Source organism: Lonchura striata, chromosome 4 (assembly GCF_050655825.1).
Source record: "Lonchura striata isolate lonStrDom1 chromosome 4, ASM5065582v1, whole genome shotgun sequence".
Classification (NCBI taxonomy): domain Eukaryota; kingdom Metazoa; phylum Chordata; class Aves; order Passeriformes; family Estrildidae; genus Lonchura; species Lonchura striata.
In genome coordinates, this window is record NC_140706.1 from 27663375 (window position 1) to 27681903 (window position 18529).

General features: G+C 38.2%; 1 protein-coding gene across 10 annotated transcripts in view; it reads left to right on the forward strand.

Annotated features, from left to right (window-relative positions):
* Positions 1–18529, forward strand: part of CRACD (capping protein inhibiting regulator of actin dynamics) — a 127475-nt gene that overhangs the window by 60180 nt on the left and 48766 nt on the right. For 2 of the 10 annotated variants that reach the window (XM_021531955.4, XM_021532039.3), the window contains exon 3: positions 11952–12023. The exons of 6 other annotated variants lie outside the window; for them this stretch is intronic. In XM_021531955.4, the coding sequence (XP_021387630.3) occupies positions 11999–12023 (25 nt within the window). In that variant the 5' untranslated portion in view covers positions 11952–11998. Of the gene's footprint in view, positions 1–9041; positions 9121–11951; positions 12024–14027; positions 14182–18529 lie in introns of those variants that run through there. 2 more of the 10 variants (XM_021532357.4, XM_077782840.2) reach the window with 2 other exon arrangements.

Sequence of the window (18529 nt, forward strand, 5' to 3'; positions counted from 1 at the left end):
AATCATCTTGTAAATTCAAAAGACTATTGGTTACCTGTCAGTCCTGACTTGTGACTGTCCTGCCAAAATGTTTGTTTGGCTGGTGTTTTATGTGGCAAGAGAATGAATGACAAGCAGATATCTTTGACAACTCTTTGACAACAAATGTTCAGCTGAAATGCATTGGCTTGCTGCTGAGAAACAAAGGTTCTGTTTTCTTGAGATTGTTATAGTAATTTTGACATTTTTCTACCACAAAAACCTTCTACACCTTAGCTGAGGGTAGAAAAGTGCTTGTGACATAACTGTTCATGAGATGGGGTCTGTTTACAAGCAGGACATATTTTTATTTCCTCAAAGCAGAAAGGTAATAAGAGTGCCACACACCAATGGAAAATGCTCTGTGAGTACAGGATGCTTCCTACCCACTCTGTCTAACCTCAAATTTCCACGCCATTTGTATGTAAGGATCACAGATTCTGAACTGCCTTCTGTTTCCTTTGAATAGACTTAATTTTTGCAAGCAACACAGCCTTTTTCAAATAGCACATTTTATATTTTGCCCAAAAAGATACAATACCCATTGCCTTAAAATACAGCTGTTCAAAGAACAGTCTGTGAAGGTGGTCAGGTACAATAGCATGTTCAGACTGACTAATACAAACTTCATAATGAAAATATGCAAGACATAGGTTTCTGTGGAGAATTTGCATATAATATTTCTTCCAAGAGAATTAAACCTACATTTTTTTTTCTGAGAGTGTACCCAATGTTCTTTCGTAACCACCCACATATGCTGTTGTTAGAATATTCTACTTTTTACTGCAGAAAATGTCCAAACCTTTTTTAGAAAGTAATTTTCAGTTAGTAGAGATTTTGTTTAATCTGTGAGATTCTCTGTAAATCATTTGTGAATGTAGTGTTAGTCAACTTTTGAACAAGTTTATTGAAGTATAATATTTTGGTTTTTTTCCTAATGCAGGCTATTTTTTTTTCTAATTCATTCCACCATTTCACATTTTCTAAGCTAAAATGCTCACGGCTTCAGACTCACATTTACTGGTGATCCTACCCAGGTTTTCCAGAGACTTCAGATTTCCTTTGAGGTATTGTCCATTAAACTTTTTTTTTTTTCTTTTTTTTTTTTTCTTTTTTTTTTTCATTCTACAAAAAGTGGAAGTACAGAAAATCTTGTTCTTTGGTATTCTATTAAAGTGTTGTTTTTTTTTAAATTTAATTTGCATCATCCAAAGATTTCCCCCCTTTATTCTGCAATTTCTTGTCTCCTAATTTTGCTTCTCCTGTTCTTTATATTTGCCCAATTCACATTTCTTTCTTACAACACTTAATGACTATGGATACATTTGGCTGTGTACTTTCAGTCACTTCAGAGGAAGTAAAAATAACAAAGATTTTCTGAAATGAGTCACTGTTGAATAATTAGCTATGCAAAGAATCTATTTCCTATTTTAATGAAGAAGGGGTCCTGCAAGGAAGACAGAGACCTTGGTTTAGTCAATGTTATGTTGTAGCATTTGTTCATGATTCATTTTTCATATTTTTAAATTTCTCTTGTGTTATTCTTGCAATGAGTTTTAGTGATAAGCCTCAACATGAAAAGTCCCTTGATTTGCAAACCCTCCGCATATTAATGTGAACAAATTGGTTGTCTTCTCAAATTTAAAATCACAAAACCAGCCAGGAAGTCTCTCACTGTAAATGGACTCAGACTTCATGCTCTTCTGCAATTCAGCCCTCGCTTGTTTTTGTGCAGAACAATGTCATCTCCTCGTTCGAGCCCAGTAACGAGTGACTCCACGCACCTGAGAAATTTGCTTATTTAGTCCATGTTTTTTTCATCTGGTGCCTCTGGCCATGCAGGACTGGACCTGGGGTATGGAGCTCAGCTGGATAGCTTCATCCTTACACTATGTGCAAAACTTCTCTAAAAAACTTCCCTGTGCTTACCGTAGCCATACCAGTCTCCTGTGTTGTACTTAGAAAGAATCAATGCCATTGTTGCCTCCATGACCTGAGAAGAACAACTAAGAAGATGGCTTGAGAGTTGCAGCAATCTGGAATTATGTTTGCAGTTCCATGGAAAGTATTTTCTGATGTGCAATTAATTAGTAAGTTCAGCATATCACACTGTCTGAAGAACATTGCAGCAGGAGTTGAAAACTGGGGTGGTTACATCCATCTCCTAATACTTGTAGGGCAATAGTTACAGTAAAAATGCTCAAGATTTTGATGATCTGAAACCTATACAGTAAATATCCAATAATTGTTTCATATACTGTTTGGGATACCTGCTGGTTGGGTGTATTTCTCTCTGTGGCTATCACAGAGGGCATTGGAGGTTACCAGCCTGAGAGTCTAAGCACCAAGAGTCTAAGCTCTTGATAAGAGCTGTGAGATCCATGCCTGATATTTACCAAGCTGGCAAGCAGTGAGAGATTTGGCTTTTTTGACTATTACTGGCAGGACAGTGGAAGGGCAGTAAGTAGATCAGTTATAATATGGAAGCTACCTGACAATTTTGGGAACTTCCAGAGAGCCTGGAGTAAGTGAAGCAAAAGGCTCAAACTCCTTCTGCATAAATTTCCTCTGAAAGCTCATACCATCATGCTGAAGAGCACAGTTATTGTTGATCAACTCCTTTTGAAATAATGGTATGACAGCTCTAAATAAAAAAATAATGGACAAAAGAAGATGCCATGTCCCATTTTTCATGTTCCTTTATCTTCCCAATATATAACAGAACTGGTTACCTTTTCCATCTGTTCTGTTTCTTGAGGAAGCTGCCCAGTATGCAAGAACTTGTCTTGATAATTTTGCAATAGTTTTTTCTGCTTTTACTTCCTTTCAATAAGATGGATGGTATATTTATGTTAAAATCAGAGGAGTATTTATGTTCAGCCTCTAAATGTCTGTATGTTTTTGAATTTTTGTGCTTAATACAGAATAAGAGCTTTAGGAAAATGAATATAATATGTTCTAAGGCAGAGCTAATTCTTGTGAAGTCATTTGATTGCAAGAGTATCGCTTGATTGTAATTGAATCTGTTTCTTTCTTTTGGTCACCAGCTTAGAGTTGGAATTGAAATTATTTTTTTCCTAATTAGATTGACTAGTTCTAAGCAAGATTTCCATGCTCACCAGAAGTATTCTGGAGCAGCTTAGATCTTAAAATGGGGTCCAAATTGTGCAACTTGATGATTCTTGAATTTTTTCAATGTTTTCAGAGTTTCTTTCAAATTTCTTTTGACAAGCCAGTATTTTCAGAAGGCCAGGAAACCATGCCTGCCAAATTATGATTGGTTTCTGTTTTGGTTGTTATTTTTGTGTTCTATTTAGTTGTTCTTTTTGTGATCTTGCTGACACAAATTGACTCAGATATAGTAGTTCTGTAAACTACATTGTTTTAAGTTCTTCTATACTGAATTTTGAGAGAATACTGATGAAGTGTACTGTAGGAAAAATTATCTGAGGGCAAAAGGTGATTTATGCTTCCTTTACTACTTTTAGAACTGGGTCCCTATGGTAATACCTTTTTCATTTCTGCTCCTACATTACAGTGTCAAAGTTCAAATTTGCATCTTAAGAGTACATAGGAATTCAGATTCATAGGGTTAGGACAGGAAAAATTGACACAAATCCTGATTTGACTTTGCTAATATGTTTGTGATGTTCTGCCTCAGGCAACTGACAGTGGTTAAATAATCTTAGAAAGTCAGGAAAAGACACTCATATGCTTAATTTCAATATGATTTAGTGCTTTCTTAAGCTGAAAGCTCAGTATAACACTGGGTTTCAGTGACTGACTAGGATGGAGAGAAGTAAAGTACTTCAGGAAATTCTAAGCAGAAAAGAAACTCAAGCATTTACCAGAGCTAATTCTGAAATGTCACATGAAATGCTGTTATGGTGGTGGTCGGACTATCTGGTCTGTATTTAAGGACTTAAAATTCCCTGTGACCTTCCTCCGCTACATCCAAACGAATCTCTGAGCTGAAATGCAGCTCAAAGACTTAGGCAGCTTTTAAAAAGCTTCTTGGAGATTTGTAATGTTGTGAACCAAGAGTAGACAGGCTAAAACAATATCATATAGTGCTGGTTTGTGTATTTTGTAGTTTTGTATTCATATATTGTTGTCTAAAATGAGACTTCTTCCCAGAACCAAAGATTGGTTCTGTAGATGAAGCAAGGGTACAAAAGATATATAACCTACAGGCAAATTTCCCCAGAAAAGTTCTTCAAGGACTTTTAAACTGTTATTTTAATCTGACTATGTTTTATAGAGGACAAATGTTGTAATTATTAATGGCTGTAGTATTTTCAGATCTAGAAGATATAATGTGACATTATAATTCTCCTAAGTAACATAGGTAGTAAAAGTATATTTTATTGAGCCTATTAATGTAGTTGCTTATTCTTTGGTGCAATTTAACATATGGGAAACATGCAACTAAATAATGTAATTTGAAGAAAATAAGCTTTTGTAAATCCTTGTGTTTCTGCAGCATTCAGGTAGCTAATACAGTGCATATACTATAATACTGTTCAATACTATTAAGCTATCTAATATAGTGTTCATGTATGGCACTATTTGTTTATTGTGTTAAATAGAAATGCTATTTATTATTTATTAAATAAACATTTAACATTATTAGTTTCCATTAGTGATCAGAGGAAGGAATGCAGACAGTAAGAAGAAAAGCATGTCCTGTACAATGTGACTTTCTTATTACAGAGTGCTGCAGTTCCTGAGAGTTTTGATTTACAGGTCTTTGTTATAACTGCAGCTATAATTTTCACAGGTTAAAGACCTCTAATGAAATGTAATGATTGTTGTATCCTTACAATGCTGCTACTGCATTGTTCCAAATCAGCCTAAAATGTAAGACACTTTAGTGCATGATTTAAAGCTAAGGGAGAATTTACCTTGTGTTTGATTTCAAAATCTCAGTGGTGATATAAATGTGTTGTGCTATACTTCTTGTTTCAGCAACACTTGGAAAAAAACAAAACAAAACAAAACAAGAAAACCCCAAACAAACCCAAACCCAAAACAAAGACACCAACAAAACAACATGGCTGCAGCTGAAAGTGATACTAACCAAAATGTTTTGTCTGAGGTACTGAATACTGATGATTCAGGTATTGTAAAAATAAACTGGGTTTTACATTGTAAATTAAAGAGACAGGACATATTTTCAGTTTATTTACAGAGGAAAACTCTTCCTTCTTCCTAAATAACTGTAAGGGATCTGCCTATCTCTGAGTCTGCTTGTGCCTAAAAAATGTAGATCTGACCAGGCTGGTTTTGTGGTTCTTTCTCACTGCAAGTGGGTCACCCAGTGTCTTACATAATCTGGAGCATATCTGATCACTTGGGATAGCAAGACCCAAGTATTTGTATAGGAATTCTAAGACATGACCTTTTACAGCTGGAACAGATTTAGTGTTTTCTTCCTTACTTCCCTTTTCTCTTATCTTTCCCATTATTTCAAGCTGCAGCAAAGATAAGCTTAATTCTAGTATTTGAGCTAGAGAGTTCTAGAAACTGTCTCTAAGAAGCAATAAGGTATTCAGTTTATGTTGTCTTCCTCTTTTAAGTGTAGAACTGTTAATTTCATTGTATTTCTGAGTACCTTGTTAAGGTGAATGTATCTGCACATCATGGATGTATCCAATTGTTTAATATACTTTGTTTAGAAACTTTTCCTGATACTGAATCGAATCTTTCTCTGGCAACATTTTGTCATAGAAAACACTCAGACACTCCTTAATAACCCTACTCATTTCATTCTCTGTAGTCTCACTTCAAAAATTAAAGTTTAGAACTGAAAGACAAGACGACCTTTAAAGATTCAATATGTAATCTTTTATATTCCCAAACTTCTTGGAATTCCTCTGCTAAGGTATAAAAACAAAGTTGCAGTAAGGAAATCTTCAGCGATAGAAATATAGGAAGGAATTATAGAAAACTAGATCATGAACAAAATCTTTTTAAAAAATTTCAGTTCAGGAAGGGTTGAGGGTAAATTAAACTGAATTCTTCAACTGGGCTATTGGTATCATAGTTTCAGAAATTGTTAATGAAAATAATACCAGCTATTTATTTTACTTCTGCTGAAATGATTAAATAGGCTGCCCTTATGGACTTTTCCAAGGGAACTGGCCCAACAACTTTCGAGGTTACAGGCTTGATAAATGCATTTTGAAAGACTGTCACATGAAAATGAAAGGCAATCCTCATTCTCAATAGCTTAATTACTTGTAATTCATATTAAGTGCATAAGAGAAATTTACATAGCCTTTGTGATGTCTGTATGAAGTTGTAAATTGAAGTCTATAATTCATCCATTGAGGGACTGTCAGAATATGTATGAATGAAGAAATACAGAACTTTCTTATGGGAACCTTAATGCTGAAAAGCAAAAAACATTTCCTTAGAAGACTTGAAATGCCTCTTAATCTGTAAAGAAATCTGACCTGTGTTGAGAACTAGTTACAGAAGCAGAAGTAACAGGGCTTTCTCTGGCTTTAAAGATTTGTATCTATATTCAGCTAACTAAAAGCTAGATGAACATGATCATCCTAGATCATTCCACCAATGATATTTATCACTTGAGTGCAACAGAAAAGACCTGGGCTATTTGCCTTCCTTAAGAGTGCTTGACTGTGTCAGAGTCAGCAGGATGTATACACAGTAGAAATTTGGGAAAGACTTTTTGTTTATACTAAAATAGATAGTTGAGTTAATTATGAAATGGGAGTGGTGATTTTTAGATGCTTCCACTAAATGCCAGTTTCTCCATATGTTTTTTAAGCAGCTTGGAAGAACTATGCCAATTTCTCCTTATGTTTTAAGAAGCTTGGAAGAGCTATGCAATGGTAGCTCTTAAAAGTTAAAATACTGCTGAAAGCTTTCCTCATAAAAGTCATCATACATCATGAACTGCCAGTTTTCTGCTAATTGCATGGTCGTGACTTCAGAAGTCACAAAATCCACTAGGCAGTGATTTTAATCTTTACTTAGGATTCACTTGTAGCTAATACTGTTTAAATTCTCTATGCCTCCTTATTTTTCTCCCCACTCTCTTCCTTCTGTCAGCCCTTCATCCATTTGCCTTAAAGGCCCAGGGTGGATGAGTCAGTGATTCCAATCTGTATTTGCTTAGATACCAACTCCCTTTTAGGGATAGCATTATCATGCTTTATCTCAGTAGGTAGTCATGCTTTTTGAACAATTTTGACATCTGGAACTTTCTTTTATTAGATATAGACTGCTGCACTCCTCTCGATATCAAAAATAAAGCATGATCTCTGGGTATGTTTTAAAAGAAATCCAAAACACAAACAACCCAGTTCTTGCAGTATCTTGCTGCACAGATATCACCAATCCAATGAATAGACAAACTGGTTTAAGCTTGTGTGGATGCCTCACTTCCTTGTCTACTTTTTGGTTGTTCACTTGAACATGGGTCTCCTTGCTTCCTACCTCTCCCTGGTCTTCACCTCCGCTGCACAGCCAGGAAACCCTGAACACTGACCCTGCCAGACCTTACGGTTCTGAATTTTACCTCGTGTGACTTGATAGTTTGGAGGGATGCTAATAGTATGTCTCTTCCTTGCTAAATAAATAACAAACTGCAGATGGCTGGAATAAGAAAGACTGAAAAGCCAAAATACCTGATGAGAAGCAGACCTTTCATGATGCCAACACAGCAACAGCTGAGTGCTTGAGCAGGAACAAGATGTTTCTGAAGCACCCTAAATGCCATGATTGTTTGATTCCCTAGAGCTGCAACCACATACCAAGATTAGGGGTATCTCTCTTGGAGGACTTGGAGAGGAAGGGAACATTTTTTCACCCTTCTTAATTCTCTCTTCATCTGTCAAGCCAGGAGAAACCTGGAAAGGGAACACATGATGGTATTGTTCTGTGTTAATTATTTTCTAATTAGCCGAAGCATTGAAAATGCTTCTGTTTCTTTTAAAGTGTGGTAGTTTGTGCTGTGGCTACTACCAAATGTGAAGTTATTTGAGTGAATGGAATAACTTTGTTATTATGTGTGTTGAGGTGTGAGATGACCTCATTATTCTTAAATCTGTTCCTGTTTTGTAGCACTCCTTATTCAGCTCTACTCTTTCAGCTGCTCAAGTGTTTTTATCCCTGCTCTGGTTGTGTAACAGATTTTTTTTAAATATCAGAATCACGGCAACATAAGTCAGTTGAACCAACCTCGCAGAAATTTAGCTGCTCATAGATAAGACAATAATAGAGCAATATTAATCAGGGTTTGTGGCTTAATAAGATAAGAAGCAATACTTAACAGGTTTTGCTTTGATGGAAGGTTGTTGATTAATGCAAGACATTTTTCATTCTAACTGAGACTTCTGGTAAAGACATTTAAAACATTTTCACTTTGCCTTTGCTTGCACAAAGTCAGCACTTCAGAGAAGCATTGTGTTGAAAACTCTGACAAATGGTATTCCTTGTCTGCCTTCAGAAGGGTGTGCACGGGGAGTGTTAGTATGCACTCTGCAATCTGTGCTCTCCAGGGCAGGAGTGCACGTCTCCAGGGTGATGCTGCTCCCTTCAACCCTTCATGCTTTTGCTTTTGCTGAGGACTGTGCTGCTGGAACCATTCACCTGAGAGTGGGGAACCTGTCCACTCCCAAGGAAACAGAAGTCTTTCTCAAAGCTCACTCAGTGGGCCCCAGGCAGCCTTGCTGGTAGTACCTAGCAGAGTTTGTTTGAAGAAGGAGATTAGATGGTTACATTGCAAATGCTATAGATTGCCAGGTTTCTTATGCTAACTTGAAAGTTTTACCTTTCAGACCTCCAGCATTCAAGGGCCACCAACGAAACAAGATTCCAACCACCCTGCTTGAGAACTCTCTGTCACCTCCTGAGTAGTTCCTGTGGGACATGTTTCTCTAAATAATGCATCCCACCTTTCATACAATTAACCACTCATTAGAAACTTCCTGGCTCCAGTGGTTTTTGCCTGCTTTCATTCTCTACCACTCTCTCTTGATTTCTTTTACTAGCTTCAATATTCTCCATTGACTGCATATAGCTTTGGAGTGCTTGAGTGAGTTGGTGATCTGTGGGGTTTTTAACAAGCAGGTAAGTTTTCTGACAAAGTCTGCTTCTTGAGTTAAAGGTGTAGTGCCTATGATAAATCTATGCTTGCATTAATAACATCCACATCTACAATTACATATAACAAGCCTTTATAAATCCCACCGCCTCCATTTCCTGTTGCATTGAAAATAAATCAAGATGAAATTTGAAATAAACTAAGCTGGCAAGAGGATGCAAAAATTTCAGTTTGGCATCATACGTGGCATTGCAACCAATTCAGTGATGTAAATTATTTAATTGCAGTCTGCAGATGATGTAAAAGCAAAACATACTATGTGCCTAATATTTTTAGGGGATTTACATGAACTGGAGTTGTTTTGGAAAAACTAAGACATTTTAAATGTCTACTGCATTACACTTTTCAGCTATTAAAGCCTATTTTCAAGTAAGAAAATTGAAGGAAAATACTTTTTCTCTTTATAATTTGCATTGTTTGATTTTGTCACTTCACCTTTTATCCCCTTTCATTTAATGTTGTGATGTGTAACAAAAGCTTATGTTTCAATTTTCATCCCTGTTTAAACAGAAAAAGGCTGTGATGCTGGAAGCAGGCTATTTGGGTGTGACTGAGATAAAGCTGATACTAGGAAGTTATAGGGAGAGTGATTTCTGCCTCTTCATTACCAGATTTCCACCACTTATCTTCATGCTTTCTGTCTGAGTGATGCTGCTTTCCTGCTGCTGGTACAAAAAGTCATTTTATAACCTTGTATGACAGTTAAACACTACTAATTGTCCTCAGTTAGGAGGCTGTTTTGTGGTCATTTATGCACCTCCAATGTCAATGCTAGATTAGGTAGTCCCTCTAAGAGAGGTGAGAGGTACCCCTCAACACCTGTGCTTTTCAGCATTGCAGTATTCATCTGTTGGTCTCCAAGGTGAATCTTTGTTGTGGGGTTTGAAGTGCAAAGGACCTGAATAGCTACAGAATGTGCTCAGGACAGGGACCACACCTGAGTCCAGACAATGTTTGCTCAGGTACCTGTGCAGCCTTTCTGATAGTCCTGAGCCCTGCTGTAAGCTCTCGTGGTCTTAATTAACCCTGGCTTGCTGGCTGTTTGGAGGGATGCTAGATCCATGCAGGAGGAAGGCTGGGTGAAGTTATTTATTTGCTAAAGAGAGTCTTGGTCTGGCAGCTGTTGGAGTGAAGAAAGTAGCCCTTATAGATGAGTCAAAAAGTCATGTATTTTGATAGACCACAGCAATTTCACTTTCTATTCTCCTTTTTTTTAAGCTTTTTTTAATTAAAAATTAAATTGGGTGAAAGTCTTGGCTCCTGAGAATGTATCATTAGTGAAATAAAAGGTGTCTCTAAAGAAAGAAGTTGCTGAAGTCATTATTACACATAAATCTTGGTGTATCTGCCAAAAACAAACCTGTTTGTGATACAAATCTGTATGACAAGGAGAAACAACAGGGGGATACTACTCTCAAGCTCTTTATTTTATCTTCTCATTTCCTTTTCAATCCCATTTGCTTGTGTTTAGGGGGATTATTCTGTATGTCAGTATTTGCAGTGCTTAGAAAAAAAGGGACTGCTAAGCAGCCTGGGATTCTTCAATGTTTATTCACATATTATGTTTTTAATTGACACAGAGGGAGATTGGAGAAATGAGACACTATTAAATGCACTATGTACAATAAATTAATTAAAATTCCTCTCTGTTGAAGGCTTTATCTTACTTCAAGAGTTTCTGCAATTGATATGAAAATGCCAAGGACCTCTGTCGAAACTAGATGACAACCAGAAATTTTAGTTTCACATTGAGAAAGCACAACTTTGTCTAGATCTTAAATTTTATGAGAAACTTTTTGGTCTAAACACTTTTGGGATATGAAGGCCTAAGCTTAGCAACTTGTTCCTGGTCTTTGGGTAAAACTTGTAGAACAAGTTGATTTTGAACAAACACCAAACAAGATTCAAAAAGGCATCACTAAAACATTAATTTCCTGTAGAGGATTTTACCACATGATTAGCTACCTGGTTCCCAGGAGATTTGAAAATCAGATCTCCCATTTCTCTGCCAAACTACAGATCTGGGAGCATAGCTTCACTGGGTATATTTTCCCTTAAGCCCTGGTTTATACAGCCTGTTTGTGGAAGACTGCCAGCTTTGTGAAAGAAGGTACTGGAGCTATGGGAAGTTCTACCCTGAGCACAGAGAAGTAGGATTTGGCTCAGCCAGTGTTGACTGAGAACTGCATAATGAAGCCCTTTTAGGATTTATTCCAAACTTTATTGCTTTCAAAGAGGAATTTGCATTACTGTTGCTTCTTCCATGAGAAATAATATAGATTGCTTGTGTTTGTCTCCCTTTCATGGTACTATAGGATGCTTCAGGAAGTATTGGTGTCTAGCATAAATTTTCTTGGAAAATGCAGCCTCCAGATGTTATGGTAGTAATTGACATTAAACTGTTCTTGTCTAAATAAAAACATGGATAATATAACATCAGGATTTTTCTTTTATAAAAATCATGCTATTATTCACAGCACCTATAAAGAGTAGTCCCAGTTTATTGCCCTTGTGGGAAGGTAATGTTATTTTTTGCTTTGTGATTGGGGAAGACTGAGCAAAAAGCAGTTGTATAAACTGTAACAAATGAACGATCAGATGGGAATTTTTATCTATCAATCTGAAATCATCTTGAACAGAGTGCTGAAATACATGCCCAGCTTAATTTGAAAGGCTGTTCCTACAAGATTCCTATCACATTACAATATGTCCTTCAGAGTTGTCTTTAAAATCACAAGAAAAATAGCCAAACAAGTCCTTCTCTTTGGTGATTTCATGGCTTCTGTTTCTTCCTCAGAGAAGATCAAGTCTGAAGTTTCTCTGACTTCGTCTGAAATTGTAGGCATGATCAATTTGTTTAAGAAACCTTGTAAGTACTTGACTGCTGGAGCACATGGTGTCCTGTCATTAAAAGCTCACTGTTAAGTTTCTGTGGCTTAGTCTGGAGCACTTCCAGCGGGGAGCTGGCTGAGGGGGGAATGTGCTGTGCTTCTTGTTTTTCAGTAGGAGCTGCTGCTAATGTATGTGCTGCTTTTGTCCATTTTTATGGCAGGTAGAATAAACAGTGTACGTGTGAAGCGCAGTCAAATTCAAACCAGAGAGGTTATTCTGGTTAATTTTTTGCCCTGAGGTATCACTTGGGGGTTTCTGCTCCACTGTGGGAAACTTTACTCCTCCATTTGTGTTATGTCAGATGCTGTGCTTTACCACGCCTTTTGAAATGGTCCCTTTTAACTGAAGAAAGTTTAGAATTTATGGATTTAATTTTTTAAGTAAATAGAAAAATATATATTTTTATATGGTCATCTGGATTCTTTTTCAAAGTTGTCAGAAAGCTTGTTATTTTAAAGCTTAATACTGTAGTTTTAATTTTGATGGGTTTTCCTATGTCAGTTCTCAAATATCTTTCTGTTGCTCTGATACTGACTTAACATAATTCCATTTCTATTTTTTGCATTGGATTTGCAGGGATTCTTCGACAAACTCAGAATTTGTTTGAGTTAAATGTGAATGGACTGAAGCAGTGTTAAGTTTGCACTTCTGTGTAAATAGCAAGCATGCTGTTGGATTCATGCAGTGGTGTCCTGTTCACCTGTTTGTTTGGGGGGGTTGGGGAGGGGGGAGTTTGGGGACAAGGGGCCATCCAAAGTGTTTATAATAAACAAGACTTGCTTTTACTGTGACATGATGGTTAACACTGTAATATGACTAAAGCTTTAGTCTGTTTTCAGATTTCCCCATTATGTATCTATTCCAGTTCAGAAGTAAATGGTGTCTCTGTTTCCTCCGGATTGTGTGATGTTCTGCATGAACTTGTGGTACTGAAAAGGCGTTAACGGGGGGAAAGACTCTCACCTGATCACCAGGTGCCCTTCAGAGCAAAGCATGAAGCCCCCCAGTCACTGACAGTCAGGTTGGATGCTCTCCAGGGAAAGAAATAGAAAGAAAGGAATGTAAAAAAAGTCTTTACTTCTCAACAAGTTATTTAATCAGCTCCAATTACAGATTTAAATTATGGAAGTAGTAAGAAGACTTACTTGGCATGTACTGTTGAGGAATTCATGTAGGAAGAAGAAACACAAGTGTTTGAAATACCTGGCTAGCTCTCTGTTGTCATCTGTTAATAATTCACATGGCTCTTTCATTTCTATTTTGTTGAGAAAAAGAGAGTAGGCTTGACACAAAGAAGCTCTTAACTTCCTTTGTAAAGGAGTGGGAGTACAGTGTGTCCATTCTGTACAAAGAAAAGAATTTACTTTTGTGAAGTTTTCAGACTTTTTTAGTTTTCTTTTTGTCGGCAGCTTCACCAGTGGATGGTGGGAAGGAAAATCTGTTTCTCATGTGGCTTTTACACTTGTGTTAGCTATTATTAGTTAAGCCATAACTAAGCTGCAAATTCCAGGCACAGATTTTCCCAGAATTTGGTGCCTGCTTTTATAGGGAATCATTTGTTCTACAGTTACCCCCAAATAAAATTGTGCATTGCTGTCTTGCCTTTTACTGGGTTTGTGGTGGATCTCTGTAGAGTACTACCAGAGAGGCTGAAAAAGCCCTGGCAGACAGTTGCAGGGGATGAGTCGGATTCAGTGTCATTGAGACACTTCTCTGAAAGTTTCTGTTCTAGGAAACCTTTGCCTATAACCACTGCCTTGTGTAATTGGCAAAGGATTAGCTAAATTACATGTTTGCTCTGAGGGTACTTGTGTTTCATGGATGGGATTAAAAGCAGAACGGTAGAGAATATCTACAGTTTGCCAGCATTCCAGCTGAAGTGAGTGATGACATTTCTGCACACTTTGGTGGTCTTGTTCACAGAACTTGCTTTCCTGCTAGGGCTTTATTTTGTCTTTTCTTTAAGTTTCTTTTCTAGCCTACTATGTGCAATGGTTTCTGAGCTCCCTTCCTCTCAACAAACTTACCCTGGGTAAAGAGCAAGTCTTGAAAATGTTATGCAATTAAAATCTTGGTGATATCTTGCCTGGGATGTTTGTTTCTGTTTCCCTAAGAAGGATACATTTTATAAAGAGGTAAGTATGACTTACCTCACTCCTGCGTAAGTATTAGCAGAAATCTAAAAGACGAGAATGTGAACGCAGCTGATCTATTTATCCAGAATCTCTCTACTTAGGATAATAATGCTTGCTATAGATGGAACATGAAGTTTTAATAGCTCATGGGTGGAGACAAACACTAATTGTTTCACCTGGTCATTTGTAATGAAGGCATTCATTATTTTTGTCCTTTAATATTTCTTTCAGAAAAGCTGGAATGCACGGTCTGCCTGCCTGTCCCCATGGGTCAGGACTGAATTGCAAATTACTTCTCTGGGGCTTGAGCAGACTGGCTGCTGTTGGAAATGTGACACTCAGCTATGTGGAATTCTTGTCTGTACCAGCCTTGCCATTCTGAATTAATTTCTCCTAAATTACTAAACAACTTACACTTAATGAGTTTCAACTAATTAGTACCTCTTGCTTTGCTATACCTGTAAAATTATACTTCATGAACTAATTAGATATCTCAACTCAGTTGACTTTTGTCCTCTTGTTTACTGGTTTCTTACTAGATAGTGAGATTAAAATCTTGTCATCTTACTTCAAAGATGCAATCTCGTCATGTCCTTCTCCCATTACAGACTACACTTAATTCTTATTCTGGAATGCTGTTTCCCTAAATGAGGTGTCCTCTTTATCCTGTGGAGCAGAGTGCCTGTCCCATTTCACAACATAGCCTAAAGCAGGGATGACCAGCTGCTCTGTGGCTACACTTGCCCCAGCTGATGACTCGGGTGCTGAGGATAATAAGAGGCTGACACTGCAGAGGGTGCTTGGGGTATCCTGAAGAACAGGTACAGTCAAACCTTACCAGTCTGGTGGCATGGTCCAGGAGGGCAGGGCAGGGAGACACAGCTGTTCTCCGTGAGGTCAGGTCCTCAGCACTTAAAAGCTATGGCATGGAGCCCATTCCAGCAGAGGAGAGCAAAGTTCTGGTTTGGCAAGGCTGCCTTGGTGGCTGTGCCCTTGCCCAAGAACACCTAGAGGGGCTTACAGCCATCTTGGTTTTCTTCACTGTGGATCTTGGAACAAAAAACTGTTTTTAGTGAAAGAAACAAAGCAAAGTAAGCCCCCTTCCCCCTTCAGTTTGGGCTTCCTCTTGTAGAGAGCAAGTAATGGTGGTGATGCCTCTGTGTGTGCTCCCCAGGCAGGGTCTTCAGAGCTGCTACTTGGGATCCCGCTGTGCTGTAAGCACTGTGTTTCCACCACAGCTGCAAAGGGTGAGGTATTTCAGAGAGTTTGTTTCTTGGGGACTCTGAGGACTTTTCTACGGGAAGTTTTGTGGCAGACAGTTTAAGGAAACTCTTGCTATTATTACAAGGAAGCAACACAGAATGCTGTATCTTCTGGTCCTTCCTGGGACCTTGCACATGTTCTAAATAGCCATGTTTCTTCCCCCTATCTTGGTCCCAGCTAATATCAAATCCTTTGGTTAAGGGGCTTTTGGCCTCCTTTACAGTGATAAAATACTGACCAGCTGGCAAGACCTGCAGCTGGCTATCAGTTGCATGGATCCCCAAGGCACCGTGAGGAGGAGCAGATAAAGGTAGATAGCCCATTTCAGCTTCTATCCAGTGTCCCCTTGCACTTTGTTCAGAATGCTTTATTTAAGTAAAACTGGTGAAAACACTTCCCTCTGCTTTTAGAAGAACTTGGTAAAAATATTAGAGTATTTTTAAGAGCCATTCAAGTAGCTGCTTATTACAAAGTAGTGGAGGCTGTAGCTGGGTGGGGGTGGCTCTCTTCTCCCAGGCAACCAGTGACAGGACAAGAGGACAGTCTGAAGTTGCACCAGGGGAGGTTTAAGCTGGACATTAGGAAGAAGTTCTTCACAGAAGGGTTGATTGGGCATTAGAAAGGGCTATTCAGGGAGGTGGTGGAGTCACCGTCCCTGGAGGTGTCAAGGAAAGGACTGAATGTTTCACTCAGGGCCAAGGTCTAGTTGACAAAGTAATGTTAGGCCATAGGCTAGACTTGATGATCTTAAAGGTCCTCTCCAACCTAAGTGATTCTCTGATTCTAAAAAATCTCACTGCTCTCTTACTTTCTCTTGTTTGATTAGGTGGCTATCAGAATACTATCTGTATTGCCTTACTGTTAGCGACGCTTTAGGATACAATGTGGGTGATGCCCTTACAGGAACCTGTTTGCCAAACCCAAGTACAACTATTTTGACATTTTTTAGTCACATGTTTGACTGTGATTTCTGAAATGGCACCTTAAAATTAAGTAGCAGCTGCCCTTCTATTAATAAATATATATATGTGTGTATACAATGCTAGTTATGCATTCTTCCAGAAGTTTTCTTTTACAAATGCATCAGTGATCTGCTGTATGCAAGTACATGATGCATTTTATGTACATGTAAGTTTCTGCACTAATTTTAATTCAGCATTTGTTTGAACATCAATAAACCAGATCAGTTGCCGTTAGCTAATTTTCAGTTTACAGTCTGAAACTCTTAAACTCTTTGTGCAAGTTCATCAGACAGAGAGCAGATATGTGCAATATTAGCTGTAACTGAAGCAGAACAAATTGCATTTGTTCAGAGTAATGTTTTCTGCAAACACAGTATGAACAATCCATACGCTGTGAAATAGGTCATCTCTCTACCATCATAGAGACATACCTGATAAATCAAGCTCAGCTAAAACCCAGAATATGTGGAGAGTGTCCTATTTTTTCTGTTGTGGTGTGTTCATTAATTTTAGGGTTTGTTTTCAAAAAAGCTACAGTGGAAGAGCAGGAAAAAGAAAAGGAGGGAACATGATTTTTCTTGCAATTGAGACTTATCCTCTGGTGGAAATCCTGGAGGAGATTCTGCATTGGTATTACAATATATTCCTGCCCTGCAACTGGCATTTTTCTTTCTTCTATATAACATGTAGTTATATAGTCTATAGTTATATAGTCTTAGTCTCAAAGTCAAAAAGAGGGGTGAAGAGGTGGGAGAAGACTAAGCTTAACTTGTACACTGCATAAAGTTACCCCTTCTATTGTTGACAGCACTGTCATTTCATATATCTAAATTAAATGGTTCTTTCCTCTGACTGTCCTGGGTGGGTGTTACTGCACATATGGCTTTTGGGCTTTAGTCTGCTTCTTAAAAGAATGATCAAGATTAGCACAGTCATTTAGAGCACCAGGATTTTTCTGAAAATGCAGTAGAAAACATGGTATGAGGATCTGGGGGTCTAACAGAGCGCCAACACAGAGCACTGGAATGAATGTTCTGTTCACCCAGGACTTTTAGATGTGTTACTTTTCCTCTTCTCTAAGTCCACAGGACAAAGTAACAGCTATGGTTGTTTCCATACTCATTTGACAAATCTTTCAGGAATGTGCATGTGAGAAATTTTTCAAAAATTAGAACTTGGATTTACTTTGAGATGCTTTGCATTATCTCAGTGTCAAAATACGTCACAGAGAGAAATGTAGCATCTCTTGAGGATATTTGGTCACATAATGGAAATTGATTGCATTTTAAAACTTTTATCTTGTTTATTATATTTGTACTATTAGAATTCTTTTCAAACTTGCATATGTTACTGTAACTCTAAGTGATGCTTTACAGAGATGGAAAAACACTGTCTCAGCTACTGAGTGCTTGTAGTCCAATAAGTTAAGAATGAATACAAAGCAAGTAAAAAGGGTTAAAACTCAGTAAGTGTTCACCTCTCTCCTCTGGCCCCAACCCTTTCCTAAATCTTCTCTCTGATATTTTTTGCAATGAGTGCTCTTGGACCTTGAGTTTTACGGGTAGAGCAGGGGTACAGGTGGAAGGGTATTTATGCAGGGTGTAAAGAAGTGTGTGATATCAGAGAAGCAGTTAAGGAGGGGAAATAAATGCAGTTCGGTCAACATGGGCTTCCTCTGACTCTCAGTGTGAACTTCTCTTAACTGGACAGTCAGGGCACCCAGTCCTGTACCAGGCTGTTTGCAGGGATCCAAAATTTGCTTCAGCAGCTAGGAAACAAGTATTCAGAGCTGCTGAAATGGACCCCAGCTTCCATCCACACTAGACAGACAGACCCTGGCACTGTCAGATCCAGGACAGAATTTCTGTTCCTTGGTCTTGCCACTGGACTGGAGCAGCTGGAATGTGTCTGGTCTGCCAAAAGACACCCTGTACAAGTAACATTTTCTGGAGTGATGTTGCATCATGAGACACAGAACTTGGCTGGTCCCTGGGGCTGTCACAGCCGCTGCAGCCCTTCGGAGAATGACAGACACAACCTGCACTCCCAGTGTCTTTCCAAGGCTTACAAACTAGATGCTTGAATAGTTTTCACTCAAGGGCCCATCTTGATGTCATATCCTG